Raw genomic sequence first — 24,375 nt, 5'->3', positions numbered from 1 at the left:
AAGGTACAGTGTGCACAAAAACATGAAAACTTAAAGGGACTGTAAACGTAATTTCAAGTGGCCCTCAATGCAAAGATGACAATGTCCGATTTACAAGGGTACCCTTGAAAGCATTGTCTGATCAAGTATGAATTAGATAAGAATTTTTTTGTTTCCTTAAACCGGTTTTTCATTTGCGGTTTTTCTGCGAAAGCGATCTTCGCATTCCTTGTTTAAAGAGTCAATTAAGAAACTCACAGAAATAAACACTTGTCGAGTCAGAAAAACGACGGGTATCTTCCACTTTTTGATCAGATAAAAGTTTCAAGGATACCATTTTAATTCGGGTATTGCGATCTTTGCATGGAGGTTCACTTGAAATTAGGCATACAGTCCCTTTAAGGAAGACCCTCCAGGGTCGGTTAAAAAGTTTCAAGTCGTACTTCATCTTTTGCGCGTAACCCTTCAAAACACTTATGAGGAACGTCTCAAATCTCATTTTTATTGAGCAAACTTTATTTGGAAAGCCCCCTTCTCCGCCACTCTTTTTTAAATCGATTAATGAGAAAAGTATGAAAATAAAACAAAATTGGATTTATTTATAGATTTCTATATTTACAATGATATTAAACATTTAATAAAAGAAGATAATGGAAGATTTCTTGTTAATCATTTAATTTAGTCTCAGGATAGTCCCAGGATAGTCCCAGGATAGTCCCGGATAGTCCCAGGATAGTCCCAGGATAGTCCCAGGATAGTCCCAGGATAGTCCCAGGATAGTCCCAGGATAGTCCCAGGATAGTCCCAGGATAGTTCCAGGATAGTCCCTGGATAGTCAGTGTTAAACTTCTAGGGTAGAGGACAAACTTGTTAACTTCAATGGAAAAAGAAAAAATCAGACTAAAACTTCTATTCTGTCCAAAACTTCTATAGAAAATTAAGAATCGTTCTAAATCTTCTGACAGATAGGAAAAGTTCTAAAAATTCTATAGAAAATGAAGAATCGTTCTAAAACTTCTGACAGATAGGAAAAGTTCAAAAACTTCTGACAGATAGGAAAAGTTCAAAAACTTCTGACAGATAGGAAAAGTTCTAAAACTTCTGACGGATAGGAAAAGTTCTAAAAATTCTGACAGATAGGAAAAGTTCTAAAACTTCTGACAGATAGGAAAAGTTCTAGCTCGTTTCCCGCAACCCAGATCACTCCATCTATAAATAAAGAATAATTGTAAATTTTATCAATTAAAAATATAAATCCCAATCTTAGATATAAAAAAGCACGTAAAAATGTATTGTATAATTACACAAAGCAATAAAGTACAAACGTGGCTTGAGCATGTCTTGCTTCAATATCCACAGAGATGTTATCAGATTAAAACACTTTTCAAGAAAAAAAAAGACGCTATCCTCCAAATTATTAATTAGATTGAGGTTATATTGCTACCTTTGTGAATTGGGCAATGGTCCGCATACCCCTCTTTAAATGGAGGCTCACATAAAATACGACGACATCCCCCTTTTTTGTCTTAAAATTACAGTTACTGTCTTCCTACTCACCTCTTCTGTATATTTGTATAATTACTTTGTTTTTTTTTTCCCAAATAAAAAGGTTACCTATAGTTTAAACTTCCATAGGACATAGCAGCACAGTTCTCTAGATAGGTTCCATTAGGTTCTCCTAACCCCCAGGAGGAGAACTTTCCTGAGGTTAGGTTGGATCTAGAGTGCTGCCACAACCAATTTCCTGAAGAAAAATTTTCTCTATTTTCAATTTTACCAAAAATGCGATATTTATTTTAAACAAAGGCGACATTGTCTAATGAAATTGAACCCGTTCCGTTGTTCAGTAAAAGTTTTAGTTTTCATAGTTAAACATTTTTATAATAAAAACAACAAAAATTGGGAATCCAGCTTTGCCTGAAAACTTTCTCTTTGAAAGTCAACCCAAATTAAATTAGAACTAAGACCGTTCCCGTGGTTCTGCCGAGTTCCTAAACTAAAACTTGAGTCAAAACTGTCAAGGTGGTTATAAGCTATGATCAAACATAAAATCAAAGAGTACAAATGAAGATTACTACTTTCTGTATATAAATTTGTTAATGACGTAGGCTAAATATAAAGGACTCGTCAGAAACAACAAACTTAAATTATTGATAAATTGCTACTTTTGGTTTAAAGTCTTTTGCTATTGAAGTTACAAAAAATTACATTTGAAAATTTCAATTATAATGAATAATTTTCACATTTTTAGGCTCTTCTTTATTTAATATTCAAAAATAGAAATCTTTAAAACGCAAATTAAGAAAATTCCGCTAAATGGTATTTTTGAAATTTAATGAAGTTTGTCAATTCAATTTTTAATCTTAAAGATCCACAATTTCATCTAACATATATTTGTAAATAATTTTCATCTAATATATATATATACATAAAGGTTTTTGATTAAATAATAATTAGACGATATATATATATATATATATATATAATTTTCATGCTAACATATATTTATAAATAATTTTCATCTAACATATGTATATTTATATATATGTTTTTTTTGATTGAATAATAAATTAATTATATATATATGTGTATATATATATATAATTTTCATCTAACATATATAGTAGAAAATCTAAAAATTGTTTAACACCTTTTATTGAGGATTATTGAACTGCATTGATCGGATTTAATTAATAACGAGAATAAGTTAAACCAGGTTGAAGTGGTTCAATCAGCAGTGCTTTGTTCAACTCATTTTCTGTGTTTATTATTTCTGAGGCCGAATTTAAAGAATTTAAGCCGCGGCTCAAATTTTGTTGGTTCCACTTAAATTTGTATTAAATTTTTCAAGATTTAAGCCGGCGCTCAACTGAAACCGGTTTTTGGGGGATTTTAGAAGCGGCTTAAATTCATTAAATTCGGACACTGGCCTAAAAACGGTCAAAATAATTATTTGAGTTTTTACCTTCATTTCCTAGATCATTTAATCCAATCCACCAATCCAGGGGGCCGTGGATCAATTCAAGAGCCTTAAATAAAGGAGATGAGTTTTTGATCAAATTTTCTAATTCTTATTTCTTAGCAACCTGATGGCGTAAACCTTTAATGTTTCAAACTTAGATTATTTGATCTAACAGATTCATAGTTTGAAATATAAAATTGGGTTTCAAAGATATAGGGATTAGAAAATCAGAAATTGTGGCAAAGACTCAATACCTTTACATGGCTTGTACAGGATATTTGGTTGATGTTAGGACCAGGGGTGTAAATTATTTAACATATGGGTTCTAATTAGACCTGTGTTCAAAAATACTTATCTTCACATTCAGTTTCAAAGACAATGATATATTTCCAAAAAGGCTTCGTGAAAGAAGATTTAATTTAATCAAATAATATTTTGTCACAATAAAAATTAATATTATATTATATTATAAAGAACGAAGGAATTTTTAAAATGAAATCTTTTATGTTATGTTTGTAAAACTAATAAAGTGAGACCCAGAAAACTGTGGAATTTAAAGACGACTGTTGGATCAACGTTATGATTTTAAATAGTCATTCACGACAATTAAGTAAGGTACACTTAGTAAGTTAATTTTCAATTCACTGGCTTTATAACAACATGAATTAAATATATATACGTCAGATAATTAAATGTTTTCTTCATATTCCACAGTTTATTAGGTCTCACTGTATACCAACCTTTGCCATGGTAACAATAAAGTTCTGTTCATCTCCTGAATGAATTTCAACCAACCAAGCTCCGATACTCTGACAAGATTCTGTAGCCTGTATAAACATACTGATTAAAGAGATTGTGAAACTACAAAAACTATAAAATCAATATATAAATATTACAGTTTAAAAAATTTAAAAAGAATTTTGAAAAAAAAAGAGTTGCAATGATTATCCTACATCGAAATTATTAATATAGTATTGATGGAGTATTCAATATCAACATAATATCAGGGGTGTGTACTGTGTATATAAAAAAATGCCTAAAAAGGAATATATGAGCTCTGAAATTATAAATATTGAATTATGTATCTAGATTTTTCTGATTATGAGGATTATGGATTATGGATTATGGATTATGAGATCGGTCTGTACCAAATCAGAAATATCAACATAACATCAGAAATATGTGTATCAAAAAAGTCTTAATATTGTGAGAAAAAAAATAAGTATATAGTTTTTACGATACTAAAGGAATTGAGTTTTTGCAACAAATTATAATATATTAATGCCTATATATTTGCAACACTATGTTGTAGACCTTTGATATTTCAAACTATAAATTCTGTTAGATCAAAAAGTTTAAGTTTAAAATATCAAAGATTTACACCATCCGGTCACAAAGATATAGGGATGAGAACATTTGAGTTTGTGGCAAAAACTCAGTTCCTTTAGCAACAGAGTGTGACTGTGTAATGTAAGAAAGAATGCCTTAAAAAAGGGATATGACAGTCACAACCCCCCCGGACATAGCAGCACAGTTCTCNAACCTCCCCCTTGAACCCTTGATAATACCTGTATATATCCAGTCACAACCTCCCCCTTGAACCCTTGATAATACCTGTATATATCCAGTCACAACCTCCCCCTTGAACCCTTGATAATACCTGTATCCAGTCACAACCTACCCTTGAATCCTTGATAATACCTGTATCCAGTCCTCCCCATTTGAACCCTTGATAATACCTGTATCCAGTCACAACCTCCTCCTTGAACCCTTGATAATACCTGTATCCAGTCACAACCTACCCTTGAATCCTTGATAATACCTGTATCCAGTCACAACCTACCCTTGAATCCTTGATAATACCTGTATCCAGTCACAACCTCCCCCATGAACCCTTGATAATACCTGTATATATCCAGTCACAACCTCCCCCTTGAACCCTTGATAATACCTGTATCCAGTCACAACCTCCCCCTTGAACCCCTCCACAAGCCTCGGTATGGTAGAGAAGACAACCCAGAGATGGAGACATTGATATCCATCCGGGAGGACACTGAGTGTACTGCAGGAGACGGGGGAAATGTAAACAAACAAAAAAGTAGCAATTTTTGAAAAATTTACCTTTTTAAAACTATTAAAATGATCCAGATGTTTTAATTTTAAAAGCAACCAACAGCATTACGACAAACTAAAACATTGTTACAGTTTTAGAATAGAATGCGAGAAATTGAATCTTTGCCACACACGCAAATTTTCTAATCCCTATATCTTTGCAACTTGATAGTGTAATCATACTTCTGATACTTTTTAATGCACAAAATGACAGAAAACATTACAGTTGATACATGATATACTGACATTTTTGATAAATCATTTAATATTTTATATTTTGATTAATATTAACAAATATCTCAAGTATACTGTATGACGTCATTGATATTTTATACGATATGAGGAGTGAGGACATTGTCTTGAGAGTAAATCTTATCAAACACTAGCTTGGGAACCCAGCGTTGCCCATGTTACTCATAGTTACTCCCGCCGTTTACCCGATTTTAGACATTTTTCCCGATAAAAGTCGAAACACTCTTAAGCTAAGAACATTCCCGTGGCTCTCCCGCGTTCCCCAATATAAATTTGAGACGAATCGGTCTACGGGTTCCTGAGTTATGATCGGACAAACAAACAAACCAATAGACAGACAAGCAGACATTACAACTTTGAACTTTATATTTATTGTATATCTAAAGATAAGATTCCTAGAATTGTTGTGAAATAAAAAGACACCTTGAATGCCAGGGTTTTGAATCAATTAGTCCGAAAATATCAGATTTATTAGATTTACGAGTTAAATGGATTTCCACCTCTTTACATCAATAAAGAAACCTCAGCAATGGAAAGCAATTGATTTTTGTGAATTATCATTTAGATTAAAGGGAGTGACCGGCTATGTAAGGTAATTGAACTGAGTATGCAGTGTTGTCGAAAACTTCTTTAGGATTCATTTGAGACATATTACACTTTTTAAAGATCTGTAAATCCTGAGTTTGAGCGCAAATTCGACGTTCAAAACTCCTGATTTGGGAGTGGATACCCTTTCAGAATTAGTTTTTTTTTAATTATTAAATAACGACAACGAAAATTAAAGTAAAATTTATACAGTAATCTAATTAGATGGCTAGGAACATATTTCACAAAAGAAATTTGTCAATAAATCAATGCTAAAATCGATTATTTCGTTTTCATTATTATTTTGGATTTCTAATTTTCTTTGAATTTATTCGCAGATTTCTTCAAATTCTTTAAATGTCGTCTTTTCAATAATAATTATAGAAAATCTGCGAACATCTTTGTGAATAACGAAAAACTAGAATAATGAGATAATAGAAACTAATAATTGAACAAGATTACTTTATTTTCGGTGATAAGATTAATTTTTATTTTCTCAAAATGTTCCTAAACATATCGTCTGTAGTTCATTATAGAATATTTTTACATTTTATGTCGTCTTTAATTAATAATTTAAAAAAAACTAATTCTGAAAGCGTATCCACCTCCAAATCAGGAGTTTTGAACGTCGAATTTGCGCTCAAACTCAGGATTTACGGTTTTTTAAAAAGTGAAATATGTCTCAAATGAATCCTAAAGAAGTTTTCCACAACACTGCGTCCTCAGTTCAACTACCGTACATAGCCGGTCACTCCCTTTAAACATGATTCAAAAAATAAGTTTGTTAATACGTTTTTAACGCATATAATTATATAGTTATATACCTATAGAAAGGATGAGACTTCAGAGACGACTGCACAAAATTTAAATATAGTCTTTTTCTCTGACATTTTTGTTCCATCCCGCCGTAAAAAAATGTTCTTCTTATATTTTATAAAGATTATAATTCAGGAAACCAAAAAAATCTTCCATAGTCATATTTAACGATGTTGGTTGGCATTAAAGTCTTATCTTTTGTGAGTAACCCTATCTCTAGTCATTTGATGCAATCTATCTCAAATCCATCCATTAAAAGAATTGATGTAATTTTTTAATTTAATTTTTAAATTTTTTTAATGTTTGTTTGCATCTTCATTCCAAGCTGTGCCCAAACGCCTGAGATATTAGGAAGAGAATAGGAATGAACCGCGCCATGTTTTATCCTAAAACATAGATTTTTATATTAAAGATGATACCCATGAAATTCAAGTTAAACTAACCAGCATCTTTACTTATTTGTTTTGGTCATAAAGGTCTGGTTGTTTACATTTAATAAACGGTAGCGTACAAAGGTGGGGGGGGGGCAGTAGTCCCCTTGACCCCCCTTAGCATTCTGCCAAGGGGGGGGGGGCTGCCGCTCCTCTTGTGATTTTTTGGGCATAGGTTAACATAGTTAACATATATAGTGTAGTATAGGTAAAAGATGAGCTTGTCCCATCTGAAAGGTTGTTTAAATTTTCTTGGCGCTTCGTGCAGTTTATTTTCAAATTTAACTTATTAAAAATTAATAGCTTTATGCATCATAAGAGTTTCTGGCAACTTGGGGGGGGGGGCATCATAAAACTAAAGTAGGGAAGGAGGGCTGGAAAAAATAAAGATGAAGAAAGGACTTAAATTATTGTCTTCATGAGACTACCCAGGACTTCACAGAGTATAACTTTGAACAGTGGGTTCCATTATAATACATAGTTCTTGGATTGGGAAAACAAAGGACTACAGAGGGGACATGTAGACTTTGAATAAAATAAAAGCAATTTAAGAACCAGGAGGGGGGGGGGGGTAAAAAATGCCAAAGGGTGAGGCATCAAAATTCAAAATCAGAACAGTAGTCACAAATTTGATTTTAAATCAATTAATTATAATTTTAGATCAACTTTAAGTTTATTAGTGTTAAGTTCCATTAAAAGAAAACTGAGTTTTATCGCAAAATATAATGACATAATTTATATAATCTATAACCAAAGAAATAATCTGATAATTCTAGTCCTTATTGGAATATCTTTAAAATTAGCCTAATTTTGTTCCTGATTCACTAAATCAGTACACGGATATTATATTAAAGTTAAAGAGTGGCATGTCAGGTTAACAGAGATACCCATACAGGCTTTGTATAATCAAGAACGCATCAAATATCAATCATATTCCTTTTGTAAATTGATTATTATCAGTTGTAGCTTCTCTGTTCCATAAAAATTAAACATTAAGAACAACTTGACTTCATTATTTATCAGATAAAGGATAAAGGCATGTTGTGAATCAGGCATGTCCCTTTTCAAATTAAATTACAACAAGAGACCCTTTGGCTATGATATTTCAGATGGATCAAAATTAAGTGCCTGGGAACCTAAAAAATCCAAGATCCGTGTCAGTTCTAAATTTAGATACTTTAACCCTTGATAAAAAATACATATATGGTTACCTAATAGTTGAAAAGTTTAGTAGTAAGCTGTAAGAAGAATATAATAGTGACTTGTGAAGTGTTCGGTTCTCTTCAAGGAACGTTCCTGGAAAACTGACAAATCAACCCCAATGTACTGCTTTATATCCTGTAGGTAATGGTAGCAACCCCCCCCCCCCACCACCACCCCAATGCACTGCTTTATATCTGTAGGCAATGGTAAAGCTACAGCCCCCCCTCCACTCTACATAATAAATGCTCTCAATAATTAAGATCTTTCGAATAACAACAACAAAACCATCTTTGAAGCTGCAGTGAACCCACTCCTCCCATCTTACAAACCAATATACCCCTCCTCTCAACGTTTCTTCGTTCTTTGATTTCTTGTCCAGTCTGTACATCCCCTCCCCCCATCTTCCAATTACCTGCAGATGTAGGAAGAAGGAAGAAGGGGGTGGGGGAATTGCAGGAGCTTGGCAACAAGGGTTCCATGCAGTCTTAAAACATGATTAATACATGATTAAAGAATGAAATTTTAATGACGGAAAACTCTTGAAACTTGGGAATCAGTAGGTTGAAATATGTGTAATGCCTTAGTAACCCAGTATAATATACTTGTTTTCGTATTTCACATCTTATTGTATTTGTATTGCACATGGACATTTGATTCTGGATCATGTTGCTTTTTTACTACGAATATGTTTAGAGAATATCTAGTTTATAACGGCGTTAAAGAAGTTAGTAAGAAGACATGGTGACTAGCACAGGGATTTTATTTTCATTGCAGGGGGTCGAATCTTCTCTTCTCTATTAAAGATTTGAAACTATACACAATTTGATTTACATTCCACTGCACTGGAGGGATTCAGATAGTCTCCATGGGGCTTTAAAATCATTGCAGGGGGTTGAATCTTCTCTATTAAAGATTTGAAACTATACACAAATTGATTTACATTCCACTGCACTGGAGGGACTCAGATAGTCTCCATGGGGCTTTAAAATCCCACCGGAGGGATTCAGATATCTTTCCATAAGTATTGTAATTCCACTGCAGGGACTTTGTATCCACCTAGGGGTTTTTAGTCCCAATAGAGGGATTCAGATATCCATCTAGGGGGGTTCATAATCCCACTGAAGGGATTGAGGTTCACAATCCCAATAGAATGATTCAGATATCCATCAATGGGGTTCATAACAACACTGAGAGATTCCGATATCCATGCATGCGGTAGATAATCCCACTGGAGAGATTCAGATATCCATCTATGCGGTTTATAATCCCACTGGAGGGATTCAGATATTCATCTATGCGGTGCATAATCCCACAAATATCCATCTATGCAGTTTATAATCCCACTTGAGCGATTTATATATCCATCTAGGGGGTTTAAAATCCCATTGGAGGGATTGATATATCCATATAAGGGGATTATAATCCCACAAGACGAATACAGATATTAATATAGGGGATTCATAATCACACTGAAGGGATTCAGATTTCCATTCAGGCGGTTACTAATCACACTGGAGGGATTTATATATCCATCCTTTGGGTTTATAATTCCACTGGAGGAATTCAGATATCCGTTCAGGGGGTTTATAATCCCACTGAAAGTATTCAAATATCCATTGAGGGGGTTTATAATCCCACTGAAGGGAGTCAAATATCCATCCTTAGGGTTTATAATCCCACTGAAGGAATTCAGATATCCATTCAGGGGGTTTATAATCCCATTGAAGGGATTCAGATATTAATATAAGAGATTCATATTGCCACTAGAGGGATTCAGATATCTGTTTAGGGTGTTTTAATCCAAATGGAGGGATTCAGATATCCATCCTGGGGGTTTATAATTCCACTGGAGGGATTCAGATATCCATCCATGGGGTGTTTAACGCCACAGGAGGGATTTAGATATCCATCCTTGGGGTTTATATAATCCCACTGAAATGATTCAGATATCCATCCTTGGGGGTTATAATCACAGTGGAGGGATTCAAATATCCATCCTGGGGGTTTATAATTCCACTGGAGGGATTCAGATATCAATCCTCCATGGTGTGTATAACTTCACTGGAGGGATTTAGATATCCATCCTTGGGGTTTATATAATCCCACTGAAATGATTCAGATATCCATCCTTGGGGGTTATAATCACAGTGGAGGGATTTAGATTTACATCCTTAAGGTTTATAATAACACTGGAATGATTTAGGTATACATCCCGGGGTTTATAATCCCACTGGAGGGATTCAGATTTCCTTCCTTAGGGTATATAATCCCACTGGATTGATTCAGCTATCCTGGGGTTTATAACTCCACTGGAGGAATTCAGATATCTATCCTGGGGGTTATAATCTCACTGGATTGATTCAGATATCTATCCTGGGGGTTATAATCCCACTGGATTGATTCAGATACAGGGTGTCCCACGAAACATGACAGTATGCAAGACGACTTGAATATCGTCTTGATTTTTTATAAAATTTGCTGCATTTATTTGTCAACCTAATTTTAGGAGTAAATTTCTAGAGATAATAATCACAAAATTCCCCTAGTCCTGCCATTTCCAAAATGTGGTCTGCATTTTTTGTGACGACGCGACGTAAAATCTGGTGACATTCTTCTCTTGGTGTATCTACTTCTATTTTCTTCCTTGTAGTTATTTCCATGATATGAGTTGTATTTGTCATCCGGCCTACTGTCACCTAGGGTATGATCTTCTACGTATCCGTCTCTATTATATGTTTTTTGCTTTCAATATTGCCCGAGATATGAACAATTTCGTTCAGATTTCGACAATTTTGCTTTTATTTAACAAAATTGAAATCTGAACCAAACTCTTTATATCTCCGGTAATATTGAAAGCACAAAAAAACGCAGACCAATTTTTGGAAATGCCAGGGCTAGGAGAATTATGTGATAATTGTTTCAAGAATCATACATGTTAAAGTAGATAGAAGACTAAATGTCACAAATAAATTCAAATATCAAAGACGACTTTAAGTCGTCTTGCTGTTCTCATGTTTCGTGGGACACCCTTTGTTTATCCTGGGGTTTATAATCCCACTGCACTGGAGGGATTCAGATATCTATCCTGGGGTTTATAACTCCACTGGAGAGGTTCAGATATCTATCCTGGAGTTTATAATCCCACTGGATTGATTCAGATATCTATCCTGGGCCGGGGTTATAACTCCACTGAAGGGATTCAGATATCTATCCTGGGGTTCATAACTCCACTGAAGGGATTCAGATATCTATCCTGGGGTTCATAACTCCACTGAAGAGGTTCAGATATCTATCCTGGAGTTTATAATCCCACTGGATTGATTCAGAAGGGATTCAGATATCTATCCTGGGGTTCATAACTCCACTGAAGGGATTCAGATATCTATCCTGGGGTTCATAACTCCACTGAAGGGATTCAGACATCTATCCTGGGGGTTATCATAAAAATGAATGAGAGATTTTTGTAGTCATTTACACTTTTTGAAGTTGAATACTTCATATTTAGAATCTACGGGGTTACCCACGTCATAGGATGAGACTTCAGAGACGATTGTGTTAAATTATTACTTTCTATTGATTGAATTATTCCCTATTGTATTCTTTAACACTATTCAGGCTGACGTCTGGTTTACCCAAAATAGTTTGGGAGGTTCCCCAGGAACCTCCTTCTATGTCCTTATTGTGATACAAATCTATAACATTTGATACACTTTTGAAAAGCCCTTGGGCTCTACTCTAATAATCCTGAGGCCCTGTCAAATAAGACGACATTCGACCTCTTCAAACTTTATATTTGTTTTTACTTCCAATTGGTATTATTTTTGTTTTTAGTTTAGTATTGTGTTTGGTTTCATGTTTGGTTTCATGTTTAGTTTCATGTTTGGTTTCATGTTTGGTTTCATGTTTGGTTTCGCGTGTGGTTTCTTGTTTGGTTTCATGTTTGGTTTCATGTTTGGTTTCATGTTTGGTTTCATTTTTGGTTTCATGTTTAGTTTCATGTTTGGTTTCATGTTTGGTTTCCCGTTTGCTTTTATGTTTGGTTTCATGTGCTACAATTTCTAGGTTTTAAAGTTCTTTATTTTGCCACAAAACTGGGCTTTTTAGGTGTGATATTTTTTACTAGAAATGAAGCTTTAATATATCTTATATAATCAGAAAAAATCCAAATTCTAGAGTGATGTAAATATGAATGTTTTAGGTTAAAATGTCTATATGTTGTTACTCTGAAACTTTTCCCAAAAACTGTCTTAGTAAAGACAATAGCAACGCAAAGCTTAAGCAATGCGGAGAGCTTAAAAACTCTGATTTTTCGCTAATATTCCCAGGGTATGTTTCTAGAGATTTGATTTGCAATGCTGTAACATTCCTTTTTACAACACTCCCAAAGATGGACGATTTCCGACTATAGACTCTATAAGTTAAAACTATATTAAATGACTTACTTTTATCTGTCAGAATATTTTTCACAAAGGTAGAGAATAGAGTGACAATATACAAAGTTTACAAAGCTTTTATACCAAAGAAATCACAAGGGGTTGCACTTGCGCACAAATTTATAAAGGATAACATACTATAGATAATAAAATTCCTTGACATACATTATTTCATTGGATACATAAACGATTGTACATCAAATATTGGTCTGTTATTGGTCGATACAAAAAGTTTCATGATTCTATTGGATGTTTTAGAATAAACTAGTAAAGGATTGGTCTGGCGCGCAGCCTAGTTTACTAAGTTGAACTTTAGATAGAAAGTCTAGGTTACAAAGATATAGACGTCTGGGTCTGGGAGTATGTTGAAATGCATAATAAAGTCCAAACTGTATTTTTCGTTGCTATGCCAAGACAGTAATTTTAACATCTAGATATCAGGATGTAAAAATTTGAAGGTGTTTAACAATTTTTTAGAGAAACATATGTGACAAAAAATGTCACACATGTTTGGTTTCATGTTTGGTTTCATGTTTGGTTTCGCGTTTGGTTTTACGTTTGGTTTCACGTTTTGACAATGCTGTGTTATGATAGGCAGTGACGCAATTAGGGGGGGGGGGCGAACTGAGTTTCGCCCCCTCCCCCCATGACTCCAGCATGATCATGATTGTGGACCATCTTTTGTCAAATTTTGCCAATTAAGAAAAAAATACCAAAACTTTACTTTGGCGCTTCGCTCATCATTTCGCATAGAATTTCTAACTATTTTCTCGTTTTTGATTTGAAGAAAGTCAGCCATTCTTAATTTATCCTCTGAAAAAAAACTTGTATATATGAGTATGAGTATCACAATACATAGATCATAAGTTTACACAAAACATGACAATCCAAGAAGAAAAACAAGAAATGTAATAAGGATTATATCGGAATATTAGGATTATTTTGCAGACTAACAGACACAAAGAATTACATGAAAGAGAAAAAAAAAGTTTGCGCTTCGCGCACATGTTTAATTAATTTACTAATTAATTGTTGTTCATTATAAAGTATTTTTTAAACACGAGCCATGAATATTATAAGAATTTGGTATATTATCAAGAGCAAATTAAAAAATGCTGTTTTTTACTTTAAATCCTGAAAACAGTTACTGGGTGTCATACTTTTTAGCATTGTTAAAACATTGAAAATAATTTAATTACATAATTGAATTCATTATTAAATATGATATTAAACAGCCTACAAGGGGGGCGCATAAATGCATTATTAGCTCTCAAATGTCGTCTATCTTTCTTATTAACAGACAAGGGGGAAAGGCAAGCCGAACCAGTATAGCCTCCATCCCGCAATTTACTCACAAACATGGACTTGCGGCATCGCGCTCACCCGTAGCGCTTCCTTAGCCGCACCCATATATCTTCCGACAAAATGTTTTCCGATTGTCTCCTACAATATAATTTTGTGTACATTCTTCTCTAAAAATAAGAAGAGAAAAAATCAATTTGTACCAGAAATAACACAGTTTTTAATGCAATTCGTTAAAAATTATCTAAATCTATCTTTCTATTTATCTATCTATCTATCTATCTTTTGTAGAGGATATGAAATCCCCGAAAGAGGATTATGAAATCCGCAAAAGAGTTGTGTCGGATCCTGGAACCGGAGAAGACTTTCTCAACTTCCTCTCCTTTTACACACTCGTATTTATCATGTATATATAAACAGAAGCAATAAATGTACTTCTAAAGTGGTGACCCCGACGTGATATGAACACGCAGCCTTCAATTTAATTAAAGATTTCAAGTTTAATGTCTTTAAAAATGTTCACCTTTTTTACGCGCATTTTCAGATGTAGAATGCCGCAAATAATTCCAAGTTTATAGAACTTCAATCTTTTTTGTTAACTTTAGTGAAAACCATAGAATTTTTCCGGGTGGTTCCATGAGGAAAATTATAGGCAGATGTATGCCGACTCTTTTGCTATTTTTTCATATCACGAAGGTTAGCCATTACGGAGGCAGAAGAGATTTAAGTTTTACCTAAATAAAGTTTGACATCATTCTCATGGATTTGAAGATTCCAAAATGATATAATCATTGCAATACTTTAGTCTATCCATATTTTATGCCCTAACTTGGCCAGATTTTTAAAAAATAGTTTTATCTTCAAGAATTGGAAACTTTTTAACACAAAATAATCAAAGGACGAGGATTCCTAGGTGGTTTGGACGAGAAAATGAGGAGAATGTGGTTCGGACTAGAGATTGATGTGGTTGGCCTTCCTCCCCTCCGTTGCCACAAGTTTATGTTTGTGAATTAATTGCGGGACGGAAGTTTGCCTTCCCCCCTCATCAGACTTGATACTTTTAATTTAATGATTTTCCCACATGACAAAATATTAAAAACATCAAAAGGTATTTTGAAATTGCTTTTTAAGTCTAACATTTTGAAAACTTTATGGATGCACGTCACCAGGCTTAATTTTGATATTTTTTATTGTTCAATGGGCTTTACTCAGAGAGCAGAGACTTGAGAGAGCTTTCAAATCAGACATATTTGTTTAGTTATATTTAGCTATTAGAAGAATTAGGACAAATAAACGCAATGTTGCAAACCCGTGGTTACCTTGCCTTGCTAGCACTGATCCTACTTGGTCCAAGCTCTTCAGAAGGATCTGTGCATGATAGTCCACAAATCTTGGTAGGTCAAGAAGAACCGGAATATTCTCCAGTCAATAATGGAAGTTTAAACAGAAATCTTGTAACTCAGGAAATATTTCTGAAAGAAAAGTTCAACGCTTTTGAAAGATTCGGAAACAAGAAGAATCAAGATTTCTTGAGAAATTTCACAATACCTTTGTTCGAAAAACCAGTCGTGACGTCTAGCGGTAAAACAGCGCAGTTTGATCCAGTCAAAAAGGCAGATTTGAGGGGGGGAAAATCACCGATGAAGAAAGCAGAATTTTCGCCATCATATGCCGTGTTCCTCTTGGAGCTAATAATGATTCTCTCAAGCAATGTGTTTGCACACATGGTCAGAACTTACAAGAACTCTGTTCCTCACATTCAAGTAAATATCATCATTGTCATCAGTCACTACATCGTAGAACTCGCAAATGCTTTGTTAACCTTTCAGGTAGGGCTTCCTTTAATGGACTTCCCATGGATTTACTGACGAGTTACAAAACAAACTTACATGTCCATTTTCGACAGAACCCTGTCAAACTTTACCCGATGATTTTTTAAGAAGATATCCTTTTTTACAGCGGTTTTTACAAACGTACACACTGCTAAAAAAACGCTATTGCTCCAATAGATACATCCGGCCATAACATTCAAATGGAAAATTACAATTAGATATAGGCTGTTCCGCCGAAACAGTTAGTAAATAGTTTAGAATATCTTCTTCCATAATTTTTGAAGTTCTTTAATACCAAAGACAATATTAAAACATTATATAGGAGTATTTTTATAGTAAAATTAACTTCAAAGTTAATATATATTAGCAAAGGATATTTTAAACAAAATAAACTGCAAACAGCCTTTAATATCTAATACAGTGTATGTAAGACGACATTCAAAAGTATTTACCAACTGTCATGTTTCCTGGATCACCCTGTATGTGTGCGGTGAAATAATGTGCGATACATCTTACTGTAATTTTCCCGTTCAATGCAATAGAATTTTTTGTGCATCTATTAAAAGAATTGAAAGACACTTATATTCTTTGCCACACGCTAAGATTTTCTAATCCCTATATCTTTGCAACCTGCAACCTGCGGGTGTAAACCTTTGATATTTCAAGCTTAGATTATTTGATCTGTGTAAAGAATTCATAATTTGGTCTGCAAAGCTATAAACGATATAAGATAAGGATTAGAAAATTAGAATTTGAGCCAAAAACTAATTTCTTTAAAGACTGATACAGGACAGCATTGTTTTAAAGGGTAATGTATTTAATCATAAATGTAAGTTTAAAATGGAGGATTACTTTATTTCGTCACTATATTGCATTAACTTTAAGGGAAGTTTTATGATGTACTGCTCCGTAATTTCCCATATTCCAATGTTTGTCGCGATGTCCCTGAACTTGATGATGGATGCTGTTGGATTCATCAGTGTTGGGCTCGCAGTTGAGATGGCGATACTAAAAGTGATAGCAGTGATCAAGGTAAAATTTTATCCTACTGTGGTCAGTGAGTCCCCTAAAAGGATAACTCCTCTACAGTGCCCAGTGAGTCCCCTAAAAGGATAACTCCTCTACAGTGCCCAGTGAGTCCCCTAAAAGGATAACTCCTCTACCTTTATCAAAGCAATCATTGTAGTTGGTGTTTCGTTTAATTAAGTGGAATGGGAATGTTAACGCCTGTGCACTGCTTAATAATTCTGTGTTTTATGTTACTTAAGATCATATGAGTCGCCTTCCTTTTTCATACTTTTATGGGACTTAATGTGTTATTTCCCATGATACAGAACGATGCAAAATTCAAAAAGGTTTTAATGCAAAATTAATCTTATGGACAGGGTGTCCCACCAAACAAGACATGAGACAAAGTTAATGATTTTTTTTTATGGATTTGTCAAGAAAGCTTTAGATCTTTTTGGATATACAGTTTGTCACAATATAGCTAAAGATCTTTTTGGACATAAAGTTTGTCACTAGATAGCAATAGATCTTTTTGGACACAAAGTATGTCACTAGATAGCTAAAGATCTTTTTTGTAACAAAGTTTATCACTAGATAGCGATAGATCTTTTTTGTAACAAAGTATGTCACAAGATAGCTAAAGATCTTTTTTGTAACAAAGTTTATCACTAGATAGCGATAGATCTTGTCACTAGATATCTGTAGACATTTATTTGATACAAAGTTTATCACTAGATAGCTATATATATTTGTGATACAAAGCTTGTCACTAGATATCTGTAGACATTTATTTGATACAAAGTTTATCACTAGATAGCTATAAATATATTTTGATACAAAGTTTATCACTAGATAATATAGATATATTTTAAACAACGTTTATCATTAGATAGCTATAGATATTGTTTAAACAAAGTTGCTACTCTATTGAACATTTAGGACAAAAATCACGATTTTGTAAACTCGCTTTTTCAGTTTGATCGGTTTCTTGGTTATGATCCGATGTCAACTGCCAAATGGGTTGTTTTTTTCAACTGTATTCTTTATCTTCCTCCAATCCTGACACTACAGTACCTGCACATCAGTTCAGGTACACAGAGTGTTACAATAAAAATGAGAATTATTATAAAACGTGAATATCTTCTTTGATTTTAAATAGGAGAAAGATTTTGAGATTTAGATATTTTGAGATTTTAGCGCTTTTTGTTAGTTTTAATTACAAAAAATGGCATTAGGATAAAATTTGGTTTAAAAGCACGCGGTTTATAAAGTTCAAACAAAATAAACAAAAAGAATTAATAGGTAATTTTTAACCTATATTCGAAAATTACACATCGACTTGGTTAATTTGAATTGTCGCCAGGCCTCCACCTTTGGCCACCCAGTCATATTTTTTCTGTAGTCCTAGATATAAAGATTTAAGAGGATATAGGTATGAAGAAGTATTTGGAAAAATCTTGATTGATTTTTGCGTATGGTTTTGCATGGTTTAAGAGTGAAGCAACGAATTAAGAGTTCTTGTTTAGGTTATGTTACACCAATGAATGCTTACTTGACTGGTCTAAAGGTTTCCAAAGGATTAAGTCCCTCCACTGTACTACTAGCTGTACATGCAGGGGTTGCAAGCTTAATCATGTTTCTCTCTAACATGTACATCAACTACTACCTAGACAAACACCACAGCGCAAAGCTCTCCTGGGCAGAGAGAAATAATCCTTCAAAGAAAGCGTTCAACCTGAAGGGACTGCTTATCAGTGTACTGATGATATTCACAACTCTTCTTGTTCTCATATTTTTTCAACAGAAAGAACACGAGTTCCCAGCAGGGGCTTTAATGCTCAGTCTTCTCGCTACATTGATCAATTTCTACTTTGCGCAGAAGAGTCAAATAGTCGAATATTTTGAGTTTTATCTGAAGAAAAATTTCAAAGTTTGTAGACTCTCTCCTTTTCCTGTTTCTCTCAGGATTGGTCCCCAACCTTACGCTATTGAACCTTGAAGCTATATTCCATGTGTCCTCCTCTAAACATTAGGATTTAAAGGGACTGTAACCAAAGATTTAAGTGACCCTTCATGCAAAGATGACAATTTCCGTTTTGCAATGGTACCCTTGAAACTTTAATCTGATCAAAATTGTGAAAGAAATCGTTGTTTTTCTCGAAAAGTGTGTTTTGCGTTGAGTTTTTCCATTGCTTCTTAAGGACAAAGAATGCAGAGAAAACAGAAAGAAACATTTTAGAGAAAATCAATGATATCTAAGTTTTCAATGTTACAGTTGTAAATCTGACATAGTCATCTTTGCATGGGATTGGGGGGTACCTTGAAATTACGCTTACAGTCCCTTTAAAGGGGATTGTTCACCTATTTTAAGATACCAGGCTTTTAGGGAGATTCGCGCCCATCTTCTATTTCAATTGTGAACACATTCTCTTTGTATACATTATAAAACAAAACAAAAAATTTGCGGATTTAAAAAAATTTCGTAGATTTTCAAAATTTTCAAAAGTAGATTTTTGTTAAAGGCACATTTTTAAAAATTCGATCATCCATAAACCTTTCCTGGGGTCACTTGAGGTCCCAAAAGGACTTTGGGCCCGTTCGTTTTAGCCAGGTTGCCCTTTATTGGGTATAAACAAACAGACAGACACCCAGACAAGCTAAGTATATATAGATAATAATGAGGTTATAATTTGATAACGTTTACTGCGGATTTCCACTCTAAATTTTTGCGGATTTTTGTTCATTACTTCATGAATTTTTATTAAATTTTGGAAAAGTTTCTTTTTTTCTTGAAATAATAATTGGTTTCGTGGATATTTTTCAATGTTCCAAATATATTTTTGAATTTTTTTTATCACAATTATTTCTTAAGCGTAAAATCCGAGCAAAAATCATTTTTTTAAATTTTGTCGAAAATTATCGATTATTCACCCAATATAAAAACAGAATCTTTTCGAATTTAAATTGAACCGATATTCTCATTTAAACTTGTTTCTGAATGCGAGAATAACCACCAATATTTTTTGTTAAAATAAATTTATATAAGAATTAAATGCAGGTCTAACGAAGATTAAGATTGTATTGCAGCCAGAAAACCCGAGTTTCTTGAAAATTGTGTAGATTATTTAATGAACCTATACATTTAATTGCTAACATAATAAGCTAAGATATGTAAAATTTTAAATCAAACAATTACAATGAGCTATTTATCTCTTTTAAAAACCACCGAAATATATAATAAAATATACGAAATCTTAGTTTTAGCTTTTCATAAAAAATAGCATAATTTAAAAAAATGGTTTTTAGAGTAAATTTATTTTTCATTTACAGGGAAATACACTATTGGTCAACATATTGTAAAATATAATTGTTTAATGGATTGGATTAAAAACAATTTTTAGTAAAAAAAATGTTTCAATTTTGTTGGTTCTTGGATTTTTGCAATCTAATTTTCAAATGGGAGTTTTAGGCCCCCATGGACGAACTGCAGAGCTCCACCCCCTGGAAGGAAAAAAAGTTTTTAAGCCCCCCTGGACAAATTCCCATATATCACCCATATATCACCGTATTTAATTTTTATTTCAGTGGTAGGCGATTACATCAATACAATGAAGACGACTTTTTTATTTAAGCCTTTTTTGTTAACAAGGTTTTTTTCGAAATACAAGCTTAAAAATATTCATGAAGAGAAGCTTTTTTAAACACCTTCTACAGAATTCTAATCTTAACATTCAGAGTATACAAAAAAATGTATTTACAAGTATAAAAAAGAACAAATATAATGACTCATGGAAAGCCGGAGCTCTCTGGCAGACTTTCCGCCTTTCATTCCCTATCCCTATTCCGAACTATTGAGCTCACACCATGGTTACATTATGTTTATGTTTATCCAGGCTATTTAAAAGCTTAGTATAAGTCAAAATTAAAATCAAAAGTTGTCTTCATTGTATTGATATAATCGCCCACACTGTAGTTTAACACCGTGCTGGTTACAATTCATTGTATTGATATAATCGCCCACACTGTAGTTTAACACCGTGCTGGTTACAATTCATTGTATTGATATAATCGCCCACACTGTAGTTTAACACCGTGCTGGTTACAATTCATTGTATTGATATAATCACCCACACTGTAGTTTAACACCGTGCTGGTTACAATTGCGTGGAAGTTTCAAGTTGTAAGAAAAAAATCAATGTAAACCGTTTATAATGTTTTGATTCCTTTAATCCGTCCTTTCTGCTCTAAAATTAGATTAATTCGAAACAAAAGAGTTTAAAAATTAAATTTTAATATTCTGTTAGAATTTAAATTTTGAATGAACGCTCTGTTTATATAAAATTTATTCTCTAGATGAAAAGAAGCTTTAATTACTTCATGTTTAATTGACAGATCAATTAATTAAATAATTTCATACAAATTGTTTAAAGCACTCAGAAATACTTTAAAAGAATTTTGTAATGTTTTGTGCTTTTAATAAACCTATAATGGAGCTTACATCTGTATTCCGTAAAGAGTGAAACTTTATATCGTAGTCTAGGTTAAAGAAGCAATATCTTTAAAACCAATAATTTAGAAAAAAAACCTTCCTTTGAACCTTTTAAAGTTCTTACTGAGTAAGTTATTGTGAGGGGAGAGGAGAAAAGGTTTGCAAGGAGTGAAAATAACAAGGTTTGCAAGAAGGAAAATCAAAGGGTTGCAACGAGTGATAATCAAAGAATTGCAAGGAGTGAAAATCTAAGGTTTGCAATTATTAAAAATCATAGATTTGCAAAGAGTGAAAATCAAAGGGTTGCAAGTAGGAAACCCCAAAGGGTTGCAAGGAGTGAAAATCAAAGGGTTGCAAGAAGTGAACATCAAAGGGTTGCAAGGAGTAAAAATCAAAGGGTTTCAAGGAGTAAAAATCAAAGGGTTACAAAGAGTAAAAATCATGGGGTTTCAAGAATTTATTCATAAAAATACTAACGAAACCTCTGTGATCTGAAAACAAACTCAAGAAACCTCCAAGATCTGAATTTAAACTAACACCATATTATACTTATATTAAAGTCTGATTCTTAGAGGATATAAATATGTAAAAAGATTATTTTTTAATTAAAATCTGCCACAAGCTTGATATCATAAATGTAGACAAATTGAAAATTATCCGATATTTGTGGAAAAATTGAAAATAATATCAAACAATTTACAATTTAAACAATTTTCCTTATAACAGGGTTGATTCAAATTTTATACCTTTCTTCTTTTAAGCTTGACATTTTTGGATTCTTGTATTTGAGCAACGCAGTCTGTAAACCACCCTACTAGTTTGGTTTTACAAAACTATAAGTCTGTAAACCACCCTACTAGTTTGGTTTTACAAAACTATAAGTCTGTAAACCACCCTACTAGTTTGGTTTTACAAAACTAAAAGTCTGTAAACCACCCTACTAGTTTGGTTTTACAAAACTAAAAGTCTGTAAACCTTTACAAAACTAAAAGTTTGTAAACCACCCAACTAGTTTGGTTAGTTGAAGAAAGACTGGAGATAAAGGTTCATGGGCTTATATGATATCAATTCAATGCATCTTAATTCTTTGCTATTTTGATGTGCTACGATTTTAAATTGTATACTAGATCTATTAGAGAAATTATTTTTTAAAAGTTTGGAAGTCTTATTCTTATGATTCGTAGTTTTATTACTTCCGTATTTACTAAAATAAAGTTTTTTAATTTGTCTAACAAAAAGCTTTTGGTTCCTTCTGCACTAATTTGCAGTTTACTGACTGAAGAAAAATAGGGGTTAGCAAAGAGTGTTCTGCAAATAAAATAATTCACGTAAACTCCTAAATAATTATTTATTTCGGCAGACAACCTTGGAACTTATGTTTATATTGGTAAACGTAGCAACTTCTATGATCCATTCCATTTTGAAGATTCACTATTCAGGGATGAATATTAAAAAAAAAATCAAAAATACGCCAAATTCCTGAATTTTTCTCCACGTCAACAAATTTTTATTTATTTTTTAATTCAAAAATTCAAGAATTTTTCATAATATCACTGTTTGGAGAATAAAGAATATTATCAATGTCGAGACCTTGAATTTAAATCATCAAAAATATAGAGCATTGCGATCATTAATCTTCAACTAATGATATAACCAGGAAACCTGGCATACTCCAGGTGTTTAAATACATACAGGGTGTCTAGCAGTACATACTCCAGGTGTTTAAATACATTCAGGGTGTCTATCAGTATTTACATGGACTGAAATTGGCATGTCCGATTTACAAAGGTGCCCTTTAAACCTACATCTGAGTAACAATATAGAAGATTTCAGTGTTGGTCAAAAAAAAAATAAAGATTTTTAAAATCTTAAAATACTCTCATAAAAAATCCACAATGGAAAATTACCAATGTTGTAAAAATAAATCAAGTACAGAGTGTCCCCACGAAACATGACAATAGGTGAATAGTTTAATATGTCTTCTTCCATAATTTTTAAAGTGGTTTGATATCAAAAGAACAATAAAAATATTATATGGCAGTCATATATCATATTAAAATTGATTTCAAAGTAAAATTTATTTGAGTAAAAAATATTTAAAAAAAAAAAATCAACTTTAACAAGTCTTTGAAATGTAATGCAGTATATGGAAGAAGACATTCAAAACTATCTACCATCTGGTATGTTTCGTGGGACACCCTGTATTTCTCATTGATTCTCGATTAAACAAAGGTTCTAAGGATACCGTTGTGAATCCGATATGTCACTCTGTAAACGGAGAATAAATTAACATACATCTTGTCTTCTCTAAAAACGCCCCTTTCCCTCCTCTTTGCCATAAAACCAAGTATATCCTCTGTCTGTATCGAAAAATTTGTATTCAGTCATTTCTAATTCAAAAAACGCGGTCAAGACTTAATATAATTTGAAATTAAAAATGCATGGATAGCCCAACAAAAATGTAAACAACAGCAAAGACGGAAAATTATCATTTAATGAGTAAAATTGGAGTCTCAAGTTAAGGCGCACTGAATTATCATCCAGGACTTCTAATTTACCGTGATATCCATTCCATCTTATTCTTCCCCCTCGACAAAAGTTCTTCTACAGGGTGTCCCAAAAAACATGGGAATTCAGTGACGAATTCGATATCCCACCCAGAATATGAGTGACATGCATATTACATAGCTTTATGACACCAAAAGATATTTTAAACTGGAGTCTTTCAATTCAGTTGACATCTAGCCCTGAACTTGAACTTTATATTGGATAGGATACACAACATAAAGCAGATATCCAGTCTTATATTTTATATAGGATACACAATATAAAGCAGATATCCAGGAATATTCTCTATAGAATACACAATATAGAACAGATATCCAGGAATATTCTGTATAGGATACACAATATAGAGTAGATATCCCGGAATATTCTATGTAGGATACACAATATAGAACAGATAACCAGG

At 33.1% G+C, this 24,375-nt stretch overlaps 3 protein-coding genes across 4 annotated transcripts in view; 1 reads left to right on the top strand and 2 right to left on the bottom strand.

Moving 5' to 3' along the window:
• Positions 1–558: 558 nt before the first annotated feature.
• Positions 559–15,496, bottom strand: LOC111695972 (perlucin-like protein). 2 transcript variants are annotated; one of them, XM_023465468.1, is made up of 9 exons: positions 15,395–15,496; positions 8,753–8,824; positions 8,349–8,433; positions 7,028–7,092; positions 4,893–5,003; positions 3,682–3,768; positions 2,945–3,008; positions 1,594–1,723; positions 559–1,188 (listed from the first exon to the last, which is right to left on the bottom strand). In XM_023465468.1, the coding sequence occupies exons 4-9, from the start codon at positions 7,082–7,084 to the stop codon at positions 1,128–1,130; spliced, it is 510 nt and encodes a 169-aa protein (XP_023321236.1). In that variant the 5' UTR covers positions 7,085–7,092; positions 8,349–8,433; positions 8,753–8,824; positions 15,395–15,496; the 3' UTR covers positions 559–1,127. The 2 variants fall into 2 exon arrangements, with proteins under 2 accessions (XP_023321236.1, XP_023321235.1); XM_023465467.1 differs by lacking the exon at positions 15,395–15,496 and having other exon boundaries at positions 8,753–8,901.
• On the top strand, positions 15,374–19,367 carry LOC111695982 (uncharacterized). Its single transcript, XM_023465480.1, has 4 exons — positions 15,374–15,904; positions 16,793–16,939; positions 17,891–18,005; positions 18,442–19,367. Exons 1-4 carry the CDS (start codon positions 15,374–15,376, stop codon positions 18,912–18,914), a joined length of 1,266 nt encoding a protein of 421 aa, XP_023321248.1. The 3' UTR covers positions 18,915–19,367.
• Positions 19,368–23,205: 3,838 nt separating this feature from the next.
• The window catches only part of LOC111695981 (chaoptin), a 114,197-nt gene continuing 113,027 nt past the window's right edge, over positions 23,206–24,375 (bottom strand). The window contains exon 42 of the mRNA XM_023465479.1: positions 23,206–23,211. Coding sequence (XP_023321247.1) covers positions 23,206–23,211 — 6 coding nt within the window. The remainder of the gene's footprint in view (positions 23,212–24,375) is intronic.

Source organism: Eurytemora carolleeae, unplaced genomic scaffold (genome assembly GCF_000591075.1).
Source record: "Eurytemora carolleeae unplaced genomic scaffold, Eaff_2.0 scaffold171, whole genome shotgun sequence".
NCBI lineage: Eukaryota > Metazoa > Arthropoda > Copepoda > Calanoida > Temoridae > Eurytemora > Eurytemora carolleeae.
Note: the sequence above shows the minus strand (reverse complement) of the source record. Positions and strands in the feature narration are given on the sequence as shown.

Coding starts and splice junctions, on each gene's coding strand:
- LOC111695972 (XM_023465468.1), bottom strand. CDS start 7,084: ATGGCGCGGTTCATTCCTATTCTCTTCCTAATATCTCAGGCGTTTGGG. Junction 5,004..7,027: donor AGGCGTTTGGGCACAGCTTG/GAATGAAGATGC, acceptor CGTCTCCTGCAG/TACACTCAGTGTCCTCCCGG. Junction 3,769..4,892: donor GAGGTTGTGACTGGATACAG/GTATTATCAAGG, acceptor ATGTTTATACAG/GCTACAGAATCTTGTCAGAG.
- LOC111695982 (XM_023465480.1), top strand. CDS start 15,374: ATGTTGCAAACCCGTGGTTACCTTGCCTTGCTAGCACTGATCCTACTT. Junction 15,905..16,792: donor ATGCTTTGTTAACCTTTCAG/GTAGGGCTTCCT, acceptor ATTAACTTTAAG/GGAAGTTTTATGATGTACTG. Junction 18,006..18,441: donor GTACCTGCACATCAGTTCAG/GTACACAGAGTG, acceptor GTTCTTGTTTAG/GTTATGTTACACCAATGAAT.